This window comes from Citrus clementina, unplaced genomic scaffold (genome assembly GCF_000493195.1).
Source record: "Citrus clementina cultivar Clemenules unplaced genomic scaffold, Citrus_clementina_v1.0 scaffold_9, whole genome shotgun sequence".
Lineage (NCBI taxonomy): Eukaryota > Viridiplantae > Streptophyta > Magnoliopsida > Sapindales > Rutaceae > Citrus > Citrus x clementina.
The window spans coordinates 30,125,157-30,140,597 of NW_006261964.1; the positions used below are offsets into that span (position 1 = coordinate 30,125,157).

The window sequence follows — 15,441 nt, forward strand, 5'->3', positions numbered from 1 at the left end:
GGTCAACAATTGGAAAATTACGGTTTTCTTGGACTCTCACAATCATAAAGTAGTTACTCCTGCTAGAAGAATAAAGATGAATTCTAACAAACACATGCCTAAAGCTGCTAAGAATTTGACTGAAGCTTTTCATAAAGAAAATTTGCCTATTGCAAAAGTTCGTTCAATTCTAGGAGGTTCGCAAATGGGCTTTAACGACAGAGATTGCTATAATCACTTAAGGAATGTGCGTCATAGGCAATTGGATGGAGGGGATGCCCAATTAGTCCTTATATATTTCAGGAAAAAGCAAGCTGAGAACCCTCAATTTTTTTATGCAATCCAATGTGATGAAAAAGGGCAAGCAACCAATTTTTTTGGGTAGATGCTCGATCACGGTTGGCATATCACTGTTTTGGGGATGTAGTTTCATTTGACACAACTTATAGAACAAACAAGTACGATATGCCGTTCGCACCATTCACAGGAGTGAACCACCACTTACAGTCAATACAATTCGGTTGTGCACTCCTACAGGATGAAACAGAGGTAACATTTCAGTGGCTTTTTGAGACATGGCTTGAAGCTATGGGAGGACGTCCTCCAGTTTCTATCATTACTGACCAAGACTTGGCAATGAAAAGAGCAATTGTGATGGTTTTTCCAAATACTCACCATCGATTATGCCTTTGGCATATTAAGAAGAAGTTTGCCGAGAAGTTGTCACATGTGTACTTCAAGAAGTCAAGATTCAAGATCGGATTGAAAAAATGTATTATGTCTACTTACAAAGTAGAGGAATTTGAAGAAACTTGGAAGAGTTTGATTATAGAGTATAAATTGGAAGACAATGAATGGCTAAATCATCTATATGAAATACGTGCTTCTTGGGCACCTGTTTATAATCGTAGTATTTTTTTTGCTGGAATGAATACTACAGGACGAAGTGAGGGCATTAATTCATTCTTTGATGGCTTTGTAACATCCTCGACAAATCTTAGAGAGTTTGTTGTGAAATATGAAGAAGCGTTGAAAAGGATTATTGAAAAAGAAAGTGATGAAGATTTTGAATCAGAACACAAATATCGAATTGTCAATGATGGAGAATTTCTTTTGAAACATGCATCCCAATTGTATACCAGAAATGTTTTTAATAAATTTAAGAATGAATGGAGCCAAGTTAATCGATATAAAGTTGAAGAGAATGGATGTGATGCTGAATTTCTCAAGTACCTAGTGAGAACAAAGTTTGGAGAATCTGAAGAGTTTATGGTGAAGTTAAATCCGCAAACTTATGAGGGTACTTGTGATTGTAAAAAATTTGAGTTCGTTGGAATACTTTGCAGACATATGCTGAAAGTGTTTGTTCGTTTAGACATTGATAAGTTGCCGAATCATTTTATTCTTCCAAGATGGAGACAAGAGGCAAATAAATTTAGAAAGATTGATTTGAGAGATTTTTTGAAAAATGATGGTAAAGAAGAATTAGAGGCTTTGAGACTAAGCCATATGTGCCACCAAGCTACTAAATTAGCATGTGCTGCTGCATCTTCAAATGAGGCATACTTGATTTACATGGATGGTATCAACGAGCTAGCAAAAAAGTTGTTAAATATTTCAAACCAACCAGCAACTGTTTGCCAACAGAAAGATGATCCTTGATTTAGCATTAGTTCATCTCAACCATTACTTTTGGATCCAAATGTTTCACAAACCAAGGGTCGGAAGAAAGATGTTAACAACACTGGCAGAATCAAAAGTGGTATTGAGTTGGCTCTTGGCAAGAAGAAGAGGAAGTGCAATTCATGCGGCAAACTTGGACATGATAAGCATATTTGTCCTTTAAATCCAAGTAGAAAAAGCATTGAAATATCAAATCCAGGTAAATTGTAAATAAAATCTTGTGATAATTACCTTTCAATATTAAAGATCTCTCTAAAAAGTTTATTTTTAATTATTTGCAGAAATATTACGGAATGAAGAAATGAGTTAAATTGATATCAATATAATCATAAAGAGGATTGTTGTAAGTATGCTTAGACTTTGATTGATTATGTTCATTGAAATTTATATGTTTAATAGCCAACTTCTTCAATTTTTAGTTCTTCACTTGTATATGTGATTTGAGTTTTATTGTGCATAGTAATTGCCTCAAACTATAGGCTTAAGTTGTATTCTGCAGACCATTGATGCTACTTATTTTTCTTCATTGTTGTTTTCACTCGTTTCCCCTCTTATTTTCTTTTATTGTCAGTTTTGCGTAGCATTGTTGTTGAAATCCTTCCAGGAGGACTCAAAAAGTTGGGCACCAAAATCATTGACGAGGAATATTGAAGCAACCAACTTGTTTCATTGGTTAAAGAAGTCTCTGTAATTTTGTCTTATTCAGTCATTTTAGACTTACTTTATGGACCACTTAAAGCAAATTCTCAAATTAATTATGATGTAATACTAATAATTTTAAATAGCACAAGGCAAGGTTTCTATTTGTTTGCTCAAAATTGCTATTATTTTCTCTTTCTTTATTTTTATTCATAATATAGAGTAGAGATCATATTCCCATTTGCACATTTTTTTTTTCATGTACTTAAGATTATAATATTTTTATTCATAATATGTGGTAAATCTTTGTACCAATCATATCTAGACTTGAGATTTGAAGAAAAACTTCTAATGCCATGTCGTTGTCAATAGACATCCTTTTTCACAAGAATTTTTTGTTAAACTTGAGTTTGATGACTATTTTGATGGGGGACTAGTTCCGCTGGTTAAAATTAATAATTTTGTGCTTTCAAATGGTACGTAGAGAGAGAAAAAAAGTGAAAGAAAGAGTTGTGGAGTTAAAAGTTGGAGAGAGTAAAGAATTTTTGCTGGAGAGAGTTAAGACTTTTTATGACTGAGGAAGAAAGAAAAAAGCAAACGAAAAGTCATAGGTTAAAAAGAACAAGAGAAGAGAAGAGAGAGAGAGAGCACATCACGTGAAGGAAGGGAAAAAATAAAAGAGTGAGAAAAATTTTAGGTGGGGACCACATGAAGAGAGAGAATATTAAAAGATCTTGAAGATTTAATTTCAATTACTCTCATCCATTGATTTAATTCAAATCTAATAGATATTAATTAGTGTAAAATTAAGAGTATTTTTAGGGGGCTGCTGATCCGTCCCCATATATATATATATATATATATATATATATATATATAAGGTGGGGGGTACGTAGGTAAACTGAAACATACCACATACCCTATTGAATTAGAGTTTCTATCAGTTAAAAGTTATGGGTCAAAGGCTTAAAGCATGTTTTAGACAAATCACTTGTAGTAGTAAAATCGACCCCTATAAGGAGAAATTCTTGAGTACATCAGAGTTATTACACCCGATTAATACATGTATGACATATGTAATTCAATTAAATGTAATGATCAATTATATGGTAATTTTTCAAAATAAATGCACACTCCTCTTATTTACTCGAGAATCTTTCTACCATAAGATCCTCTACTCTGTCATTAGGCAAAACTTGGTTGGCTGGCATTGAGGAGATATACCCAAAAGATGGATGAGAAGAGAGCTAATAATACTTTTTGCATATGTATATATAGAATAGGAGAAATTCTTGTGTACATTCAAAATGCCACGACATTAAAGCAACAAACTCTGCCTTTCTAGAGCTATGTAATGAAAATACGAAAGGCCTAAAATCAGGCTTCCCTGGCTTCAGAAGTAGCAAAGGTCCACTTATGAATTATGATTGTCTAGAAGTGCCTGAGTTGCAAATTGTGATGGGTTAATGTAGCACCTAAACTTCGACGTTGACGAAACCTCGCCACCCCTGCAACCCATTAACCTTGTAACCTATTATCTTCCGCATCCACAAACTCTTCAAGCTTTCTTGTTCTTTATCGGCACCAAGTTGCCCAAGTACTCTTCCATAGGTGCGAATCTACTTACCATTTAGCTGCCTCAAAAATAGATTGGCATTTGGCAATAATATATTTCTCGTAAACATGAAGGCAATTGCTGAAAAATTTTAATATATTCGCAAGTGCACGAATATAGAAATAAAATAGTGGCAACGAGGTCGAACCCACAAGGATTGTTATAAATTGAAAAGTCTAATTTAAATCTAAAATTTATATTAATCCTAACCTAGTTGAGTAAATTGAGTTTTTAAGAGAAATAAAATTAATTAAACTAAGAAAACAATTAAAGCAAATGAAAATTCAATAAGACAAAAATTACCAAGATTTCAGAATCCACCAAAATTACCAAGATTTCATAATCCAGCACTATTCAACTAGTAATTATCTAATTATTAATTAATCCTTAATTTTAGAGTGACAACTTAAAATCAATCTATGTCATCTCATGGATATAACAATTAAGCCCAAATAAAGTTAATATTGTGTAAGTTCAAAGTTAATCTTGTGTAAGTTCTTTTTCTACTTAAATAGTATAATATCTAAGCATTCCATGTAAACATATTGAATAACAAAAAGTCAAAGTTTTCTTAAACATCATGTGTAAACAATTTAATGAAATACACAAAATTAAAGATAATTATGTATAAACATTATAGATCCAAGTATAGATTTAGTCAAATATTAATCTTAACAATCAATAATGCTCGGTGAACTTGCTTCCGTCGAACGATTCTTATACATGGTGGGATTGACCACACACTTCGATTAGAAAGAATCTCCTTGAGGAAAACACCCCGGGGGGCCTGGGGGCGGGGGGGCGGGGGGAGGGGGCTCACTGTTAAATTTACAGTCTATAACCAGCTAAACCATTTAACAGATATGACAACTAATAATAAAGAAACATAGCACAAAATATCAAAACGAAGTGTAAAAAGGGTGAAAAATAAAATTAAAAAAAGAGTACCAATGTTAAACACAACCCTTACAAATAATGAAATCAATAGAGACTGTTCATCAATCTAAAACCGACAATTATTTTCTTTGATCTACATTGGAGATAACAAGAGAGTCGTGGAGAATGTTTTGACATGTGCGTGCTTTCTCACTGGCTAGTGTAATTGTTGTGAAATTCAAAACTATTCAAAAAAGCTAGTCGTCGTGTGCAGACAAATTAGAGGTCGTCAAAAATAACTAATTTAAACATATTTAAATTGGGAGCAACAAATAAAATAAAACTAACCATGGAAAGCCGAATTATTGCTGCTCTTCCTTTTCCTCTCTGCCGAATCGCGTCTGCTCTTTTTCCTTCTTCCGGTGGCTGCCCTCTCAAAAGCCAAAGTCAGCTTTATAGTTAGCTAAAATGAGCCACCGACCTTGTCAATTTTAAAGCCGAAGTCCAAGCCTTTTGATTTCTCTTGGTCTTGCACATGCACTCCACTTGAAATTTTCATTCTTTTTTTAATGCCATGCAATTGCTTCTTACATGCTGGCCACTTTTAAAGCTAAAATCACTTTCTCATCTTTGTCCACATGTGAGTGGATGAATGAATTTGTTGAATTCAGTTTCCTTGGCTTGAATTCACATGCATATTTACATAATTCCTCTCAAAATTAGTTAATTAATGCTTTCGAAATTGAGCTCCTTTCTGTTTTTTTTTAATCCACAATCTCCAATTAATTCCCTATCCAACAAATTAATTTAATTAATTAAAAATAACTAATAATTATATAATTAAAGGTAAAATATGTATACATTATATGCTCATCAGCAATATACTAACGAAAAAACCTCTTTAAGAAGCAAATAATCAATCACTGCAACAATGTTTCCAATTCAGTTGCTTTTTCCAAACCTTATGTTGGTTGTCTACTATTAGACGACATACATCATTTTCCTAAAGCCAAAACAGACATGCTTTTGACGACTTCTTGTTTATTTTAAAACAACAATGCATCCTGTATATATTATATAAACGACATGACGTATGACAAACTCTATTAACTAATGACAAACATTAAATTTATTGTCTATTAAAGGTTTGTTTATTCAATAGTGTGCTTCAAATTCAACAGTGACATAGCACAGCCACAAATCCGATGATGACGATAGCTCATTGTTTTAATTTTTCACCAATTTTGGCCATAAAGTGTGAATATTTTTGAAAACTTTTTACTTCTTTATCTTCCCTTGGTCCCGGCTATTTTGGTATTCTCGCATACTCTGTGTTGAGCATAGTCGCAATCATGCTTATAAACTACGAGCGGCAACAGTTTTCTCTTTGAATTTGGGACAGGGGATGAGGGTTGATATCTCAAGTAGTCAAGTTCTGTACATATTACTTTTTTTCTTTTAACATTCAGATACTTGGAAATTTGTTAAATAAGCAATAGAGGTTGAATTATTGGCAACCAACAGTTGCCACATTGAATCTAAAACTCTTCTGGATTCTTTTAAACAAATTATTCCTGATAACTTGAATACAGATTGCATCATAATGTACGCGAGCAATAAACCATGATTCTGTACTTGTCAGGCAAGAGTTTAGTCCTGTAACAAAGCCACACACATAAACCATAAAAATAACCAATATATGTTGTTGGGCCTATAAACAAGATGTGACCAGTCCTTATCAATGATTTTAGGCCCTATTCTCTTGGGCAATCTGCCACCCTGTGAAACATTTGAGTAGTGAAACACCGTGTGGCTATAGTATGTCTATCTACTGTGATGGTCTTTTCGAGTTCCTCTTAGTAAGAAGGTAATCAAGAATGATGTTGAGTTTTGACGTCAGGGTATCTGTTTGACATAAGCTACCTTAGTCATCACATTTTTCAAGTTAGTTCAGGAGACTTTTGGTAGAAGTACATGTTCTTCTGGGAAATATCTTAGTAATGGAGACTTTTGAGGTGAAGAGCTTCCTACATATGTTTTGAATCCTCTACTTTTAAGCCCGCTTCAACTAGTACTGTTCTTACTGTTACGACTGTTGAAGCCTTTACTCTAAAGGCTGATGACTTGAGGGAAGTTGTGCATGAGTTTTGGCGGGTTCATAACATGCAACTTCCCCACATTTATAGGTTTTACTCACCCGAGTGGAGGACTTCGAAAGCTCGTGTCATGCAGGCAGCTTGGCGTCGCTATAAGAAAACGAAGTTGCACGAGACAACTATGTGCGCAGAAGCTGGAGGAAATTTGTCTATGTTTAGTACCGCCATTTATGCCGCACGATTTTCTTCTATTGATGCCCTTGATAGTAAGGGGTGTCAAAAAAGCCCGCCCGGACCGGACCCGGCCCGGACCCGGCCAATCCGGTCCGGACAAAACCCGGACCGCATGCATATAAAAACCGGATCCGGGTTTGAAATTCTCAAACCCGGACATTTCCGGGCCCGGGTCCGGGTTCAACACAAAAAACCCGGAACCCGGACCGGACCCGGTTTTTTAATAAATTTAAAAAATAAATATATTATATATAAATATATAATTATAAATTTATGATATGTTAGATGTTATTTAAATTTATTGTGTTGTTGAATTTAATTTATTTATTTTATATATAGATTGAATGAGTTTAAGTTAGAAATTAGATGAATTTAGGTATTAGAAAGTAGATTGAAATAATTTTTATTTATCATTTGTGCAAAATTTGCATTGTTAATGTGTTATATATTTGTATTTGACTATTTTCTTTTTTAAAGTTTGAGATTGAATGAGTTTATTTGATTATTTTCTTTTTTAAAATTTGCATTGTTAGAGAAATGAAAAAAAAAATTAAAGAAAAAAATTGAAAAAAAATTGAAGTTATCACATGCGGGTTTTAAAAACCCGGATCAAAACCCGGACCCGGAAGGTGCCGGGCTCAAGCCCGGACTGCACCCGAAAAAACCGGGTTTTAACCCGGGTCCGGGCTTGCATTTCTCTCATCCGGTCCGGTCCCGGGCAACACCAAAACCCTGACCGGACCCGGATTTTGCCAAGTCTACTTGATACCACTGCTACACGGCGTAAAGGCGCTCTTAGGATAGGGACCGCTTCAGAGATAGGAATGGCAAAAAGTGGGATCGGGCTCGGGCTTGACCAACCCCGAACCTAACCCAATCAAAAAAATTTGAAGCCCGACTTTAAAAAAGTCCGAACATTTTATAGTTAGGATCGGGTCCAACCCGGCCCGAATCAGGTCAACGTCGGATCAGGCTCAACCCGACCCTACCGAAATAGTTTTCAAATTATTTTAATATTAAACTATTTTTTAATGTTTTGTTTTATATTCATGTTATTTTAATATTTTTCTTCTATACATGCACCTTCATTCAATAATTTAGGCAACTCAAATTTGTCAATATCTTGTAATTTTATGACCACATCCCAAATTCATTCATGTTACTTTTTAATTTTTGTTCTCTTTCTAGTTATAATACCATGAATATAAAACAAAAGAAATAATTTTTCTAATTTAAAATAATTAACAAGACAAAGGCAAAATATACAATATAATTAATCACAAAATAATGCACAAAACAACCAATTAATAGGAATACTTTTTAAAATTCAATTCCATAATCCAACTTTAAAAACACACAATGTGATTAAATTAAAAAAAAAACACATAATTCAATTCCACAACCATTTCAACCCCACACACAAATCAATTCCAAAATCCAACATTAAAAACTCACAATGCAATTAAATTAAAACCACACATGTAATTCCACAACCATTTTAGCCATACACAATTCAATTCAACAACCCAATACAAAAAATAAAAAATAAAAAAATCATGTCTTATACAAATAAAAACACACAATTTAGTTTCACAACCCAACATTAAAAAAAAAAACATGTCTTATACAAATAAAACCTCATAATTCGGGTTGGGTGATGTTGTGATGTGTGTAAAACTTGTGTTAGCTTTTTTTTTTTTTTTTTTCAAATAGGATCAGGTTGGGCTGGGTAAGCTTAAAGTCCGACCCTAACCTAAAATTTGTTAGGGCCTAAAAATTTTGACCCTAACTCGACCTAAGACCGAAAATTCGGGTCAAAGCCCTAAAAATTAGGGTGAGGTCAGTCGGGCCAAATTGCCAAACCTATTCAGAGACCTCCAAATTTTAGAGAAAATGCTTGCACATGTAAATTTTTAGACAAAATTTATCATCCCACCTGGTGTGTTAGCCGGACTATTTACACTAGCCATCAAATGAACCATAAAATGTTAGGAATTTTAATATTTGAATCCGAATTGATATTGCATTTAATTATTAAATGGTAAATATTAATTTACAAATTATGAACTTCACCATACAGGTAAAAATCAAATGTCAAACGCTAACTTAACAATGTGAAAATCAATCAGTTGTCACATATACTTAACTATAAATTAAAAAATTAGATTAGAAGACTTTAATTGAATGCTACCTAGAACTGAGAATTACAAGTAAAATCTCAGTTTCCAGAATGATACGAATAAAATAAATTATTTTTTTGGAAATAAAAAAGACATAGTTATTGTAAGAGAGATTGTAATATTTTGAAGTTTGAAATTCTTGAGAAAGTGGCTAGACGGTTGTGAGAAAGCGGCTAGCCGGTTTTAGTCCAGAGAGCATATTTTTATTTCAACAAAAAACGGCTAGCTGGATTTTAAAACTGGCAAACCATTTGATTCCAGTGAACATTTTGGACTAAAAACAGTTAGCTGAATTTAATAACCGGTAAACCAGTTGCTTATAAAATTCTCTCTGGAAAAGAAATGAAAATCCGGATTTTGTATGCGGCATACCAATTGTGAATAGATGTCAATTTCAAACCAAATAATGTGTCTTTGAAAAAGTACCATTTCAAATGGTTGTAATTTTTCAATGAATAAACGTTTCTTCATTAAATAGACACTCATATTAATTCAAAATATAGATTATTACAGATTTCATACATATTCTTGGAATACAATCTTATTTGCTAGAGATTGTGTTCACGATTTGTTATATCTGAGGAGTAATTTGCTATTAAATTCTATAACAAACCAAGAGTGGTGAGGACAAATAAAAATTTAAAAGAAAATGTACAAATACGTCTCAAAGAAAAGTGTACAAATACGTTTCAAATCCTATCAAAATTTTCTCTGTAAATTAGCTTGAGTTGAAATTATTGTTACTGTTTGCGTCATCACTTCTCTTCTTCGTCCTCCTCTACAACTACAACTTCTCCCTGTTGTACACACTACATCTCTTCTAGTGGTCAATTGCAGCCACGTGTCAAACTTGAACTGACCTTCAGCTTCTTGCTCAGCCCATTCAGCATTCGCAAATTCAACTGACTTCTTATGATTAAGAGAAATATACCGTGATTTATTCTAATTTGAACAAACCTCAGGGGAAGTATATGTTAATAAACCAATGATTGAATGCGCAATAATCGCTCCCGTGCAGCCATTAATCATGTAAGGAAGGCCTAAGATGGAAGTAACTTCAATGAATTTTCCCAATGCACTTAACACAAAAATAACCAGAAAACTTGTCTTCAAAAACATGCTGTGGCAGCTGTTTTAACTTTGGACACTATCCGCACAAACAGATGAAAGCAAACATCAAAGAGCCCTTCTACTGCCAGCTGGCCACTCCTGGCCAGCGGCCAGCTAGCTCTTCAGAGAAAAAAAGGTCGCCGACATTCACTATATAGCAATCTACTATTTACTAAATATCAGTATCAACAGTTTATTTATCCTTGAATTCGAACACCCAACTAAGGGTCGATGATAGCTCAAGCTCTCTAAATATTCTTACATAAGATTCTTGTTTCCCACCTGAGTGTGTTGGCTAAATTGGCACTGTTAAATGAACCGTGAGATGATATGATGACCATACATCAATAGCAAGTCAATTAACACATTATCTGAAATGAACAGTTGAAATACAAGTTGAAAAGTTCAACAGTACTCAAAACGAAATATATATAGTACATACTTTTCCAATTGTTTCTTTCAACATTTCAGTCGGACTTAGTAAATTGCTTGGGAGACTTTCTAATTAATGGGCTTGCTAAGACCACCAGCACTTAAAAAAATCATTATGAATGCACTCTTATAGTTGTTTGAATCTTGTTCTTTACACCCTTTTTATTCTATTTGTTGCCTTCTACACAGCAATTTAATTTAGGCATAGAGCAACAGTGTAATAATGCTTACCAGACATTTCAGCACTAATACATAACCAGGTGCACAAACCACAAGAACTGACAATCTATTAACAGGCAAAAAACCACAAAATCTGAATAACCTATTGATCTTTGAGATTGATCTCGCCTCAACTCTGATAAAATGTTGGTGATATTCTCCCGTGCAACCTGGCACCCTGTCAAACAATAAGTGAAACACCAACGTAAAATGCTTCTATATCCTACTATCTTAAACTTATCTAGTTATTAATGACTAAATGAAACCAAGTACCTGGAGAGTCTCATACTCCATTTTCACAGAACAGACTTTAGTAGATTTCTACTAGAATAACGGCGGCGCCAGGCTAATTGTATTATACGAGCTGCATCTTTCACAGAATAATTTGAGTTGAATTCAGTTGAGCTAGCAACTTGGTGCTCAATGAACACATGTTTCAGGTCATGGGCCATAAGACCAAAGGCTTCAACATTTTTCAGCGCTTGAACACTTCTGGTTGACATAGGGATATTGGATAAAGAGCGGTCACGTAGAACCCAAGCAACAAGTTCTTCTCCCCAAAAGTCGCCATCTGCCAGGTGATCCTTCCTGCTTATAAATTTACTGTTGTCTCTGCTATGACTAGTGTTTGCAGAGCCATTCGTTCTCTCCTTGGAGGTATAGATCCACATTTTGCCTTGGACAATGAAGAGCATCTCATAAATTGGGTCTCCCTCCAAGACAATATGAGTGTGCTTGAAGTAGAAAGCTGGCTTTACACAATCACAAAGTGCATCCAATACTTCTTCGTCTAATGTTTTAAACTCTTTTACCTTTATATACATTCAAGGATACGAATGAGAATATATCAAGTATCCAGCAATAAAAGGGTGAATTGGTGTGAAAGGTTATGAAATACAACTAGTAATCACCAAAATCTGACAGGCTAAATACCAAACCATCTAAATTTCTCTCCATTTACTTAAAGAAATTGACAAGCCTTCCCTTTATTGAACATTTCCCTTAGAATTTATTGCTTAAAACCTTCGCATTGTAATGATTAACTCCTTAATAAGGCAATTAATTGTGCCACTGAAATGTATGTGTCCATAGATGGTTTATTGTGGAAGATAAAACACAAGATATTATCAGTAATCAAATCTTATTTAATATACATAATAGATTTTGCTGCAGTTGAATCAAAATTCTTGACATTGGTAGTTAATAGTTGTTCTTTGTACATAATAAGTTCATAGAAGAAGGTGATAAAATACAAGAAGATTGGAACTCCCTACCAGTTACAAAGGTGAGCAGTGCTAAAAAGACAAAGGACTCACATTCTTTAGCAGGTCTAAGCACAGTTCACGCTTTATATTCCTTCTGAGTTCTTTGGGAAGAATACTAAGTGAACTCTCTACATCAATAGTATCAGGTTTTCGCCATATGTATCGTTGATATATCTTAAGCTGCTGTTGAACAGACCTAGAGAGCTTTTGAATGGGCATGTGCTCATTCATCTCTTGCATCCTCAAGGTCATCTCCTTTGGTCGTGTAGCTTTGGTCTGCAGGTATATCTGTTTCACAGGAAGCGCAGTTCATAAGAGTTAAAAATGAATATCCTCCTTCATCTTCAGCGTATAAAAATGAAGTGAAAGATAACAACCAAATGATATATATCTACCTGTATATTTCCAATGAGAAAGAGCATCAACACCAAACCAGAGATGGTAACCAAGATGACAAAGAAGTTTTCCCAAGCATTGCTACTTGTTTGCAGGTTCTGACCAAAACAACTGCAAAAAATTAAATTAAATTCTAATATATCAGAGATTAATCTTCAAAGCTGTAACTTCCATATATCAGAGAGCAATAAAAATTTTAGGATAAGTATTGCACTTCATCATGCATCATGCATCAGCAAATAGTGACCCAATTTGTAGAGGGACTTGATTATAAAAAGATATGAAGAGTTCTTTCACCATCCAGAGAAAAGAATGAAAGAATTTAACAAGTATAACAGCATGATGCTCTGCAAGCTAGTCACCATAATTAGAGCATCAGATACTTTGTTATTTCATCTAAAAATAGCTTATATGGTAAATAGAATTTCATTGTTTTTGGTTTCCATTTTGTTCCCTGTCTCCAATGGTACCAATGACCTATTGTTAAGACTCCATTCTTTCTAGGAAACTATACGGAAGAATGAGATTACAAATCCAGATAGTGTGCCAAAAATATGGTGATTAGTTGTCCAGTAGCATTGAGAACAACCATAATCACTTGTACAGAGCACTGAGGATGACATTAATGTACTGGCAGAGGGGACAAAGTGGGATGACTGAACCACAATTACCTTTCTCTGTATCAATTCCATCCGGATAATAACAGAAATTAAATTGATATAATCATATAAAACAGGAATGCTAAGGTCAAAATTATACATTCATTGAAGACAAACAGTGATTAATAGCTAGTGTGGCTGTGCAGAAGACCTGATATGTAAGCGCCCTCCCACCCATAAGAAAAGTATCTTATATGCACAAACCTGAGATTTCTCAGGCCCCACCGAAAACAATGTAAGAATTTCTGTGGAAAATCAGGCACCTCCACTATACCAGACTGAAGAGCGTGCTGGAATATTCCAAAGTCAAGGATGGTTGTATTTTGTGGCTTTGTCGGGCAAAATTCATTTAGAAATTCGTAGTTGCCTAGACTGTCATAACAGTCAAAAGAACCACGAGTGCATCCAGTGTTATTAAATAAGCAGGCTTTCTTCCAGCATTCAGTTTGTCTTTCTATGGCCGAAAAATACCATAAGGCTCCAAATACCTAAAAAGTCCAACGAGTACGACTTGATTAAAAAGATGGACAGTCGAGATATAATTACCTATCCAGATAGACAAAATTGACAAGGAAACTGCTCAACTGAAATAAATTGTTGTTGGAACATGCACAATGTGAGATGGAACTATGACACAAATCACTATTTTAGAAAATGAATGGTGAAAATTGAAACACTGTAGGCTCATTTGCTGCCTCAAGTATGACCCTGGTAAAGCAATTAGAAATGAAATGTAAAACAAAAGGTGAAAAAATATATTGTACCACCGAAACATAAGAGTGACTAAACTTACATGACTTGCAAGCACGTAAAGCAGAAGATTGAATGCTGCAATGGCCCATGTAGCTTCACCAAGTTTTCCTAAAGTCCATGGGTAGATTCTAATCATCCTTAGCACAAATTGGATAAGAACGGAGTATTTCAACAACATCATTCCACTCAAAATTTTCAAGCCACTCATTCTTGGGATGATGGACAAAATCACCAGCTGGACAGAGCACAACAAAAGATTAAAGTCTGCAACTTATATCAATTACGTACACAACCAATGTTAATATGAAAAACAATATCATTTGCGTGATGACTACACATATCTATAACTACAGTAGGAATCAAGAATTGTTAAAAAAATTATAAGATAAAAGACATAAGCTTTTCTTTTCCTAATTCTTGTCATTCGACATAAAAATGAACGTTTAACTCTAAAACAGCATGCATCACCTGTGGGAGAGGAAACACGGCTGGAAGGTCAACAAACAAGGAGCCCAACCAAAATTTCATTAGACTTTTGAGTGAATTATTTGCTTCATGTTTAGCATTAACAGAAGCAACAAGATCAGCAAGCAGCTGGGGAGTAATGTAAAATATGTACAAGAAATCAAATAGAGAACGGAGACCAGTAGCTGTAACAGCCAACTTATAGTCCAATCTAATGCACTTTTTATTATCATTCACCACAGGAATGTAAAAAAACAGAGGATCTATTGAGACTGCAGCCATCGATAGAAAAAGCTGAATTGAGCTCCCAGAATTCCCCTGTAAGTGGACTATTATTTTATTCCAGTTAACCAGAGCTTTGAGTAAACAATTTTTATCACTTAGTTCCAGTAATTTTACAATGCCCCCCATTTCATATATTTTTACAGGAGAAGAAATTGAACTTCTCTGGTTTATCTGAGACCTTGACTCTGCTTCATCTCTTCCTGTACCTTCCCCTGACCTGAACAAAAAACATCAGTGGCATTAAAATAATAAGAATAAGAATAACTTTAAATTAGCGGAAATTTAAATCACTTACATGGTTGGGAAATAGGCCAAAATTCTTATATTATCGTGCGATCTGTGTTTGGATAAAATTTCTTCTTGCAGATTCTGGACAGAGGATATTTGGGTTGACTCCAGGTTAGGCAAAGAGCACGGGTTGTCTTTTGGTTTAAAGACAAATCAGTAATCACCATCGAACTTGAAGATTGACCGGAGTTGCATGCGACAGGACGATATTGCCCTTACACTGAAATTGATTACAAAACGGAAAATTGAAAATAAATAAAAAATAAA

The 15,441-nt window shown here is 34.4% G+C and overlaps 2 protein-coding genes across 2 annotated transcripts; one reads left to right on the forward strand and one right to left on the reverse strand.

Moving 5' to 3' along the window:
• Positions 1-444: 444 nt before the first annotated feature.
• LOC112100198 (protein FAR1-RELATED SEQUENCE 5-like) lies at positions 445-1,641 on the forward strand. Its single transcript, XM_024188861.1, has 2 exons — positions 445-1,279; positions 1,460-1,641. Exons 1-2 carry the CDS (start codon positions 445-447, stop codon positions 1,639-1,641), a joined length of 1,017 nt encoding a protein of 338 aa, XP_024044629.1.
• A 9,186-nt stretch (positions 1,642-10,827) lies between these two features.
• LOC18032542 (cyclic nucleotide-gated ion channel 1) lies at positions 10,828-15,321 on the reverse strand. Its single transcript, XM_006422070.2, has 8 exons — positions 15,182-15,321; positions 14,605-15,103; positions 14,177-14,371; positions 13,588-13,871; positions 12,724-12,835; positions 12,380-12,616; positions 11,337-11,875; positions 10,828-11,241 (listed from the first exon to the last, which is right to left on the reverse strand). Coding segments are annotated over exons 1-7 (1,845 nt in total). The 5' UTR covers positions 15,184-15,321; the 3' UTR covers positions 10,828-11,241; positions 11,337-11,359.
• Positions 15,322-15,441: the final 120 nt, after the last annotated feature.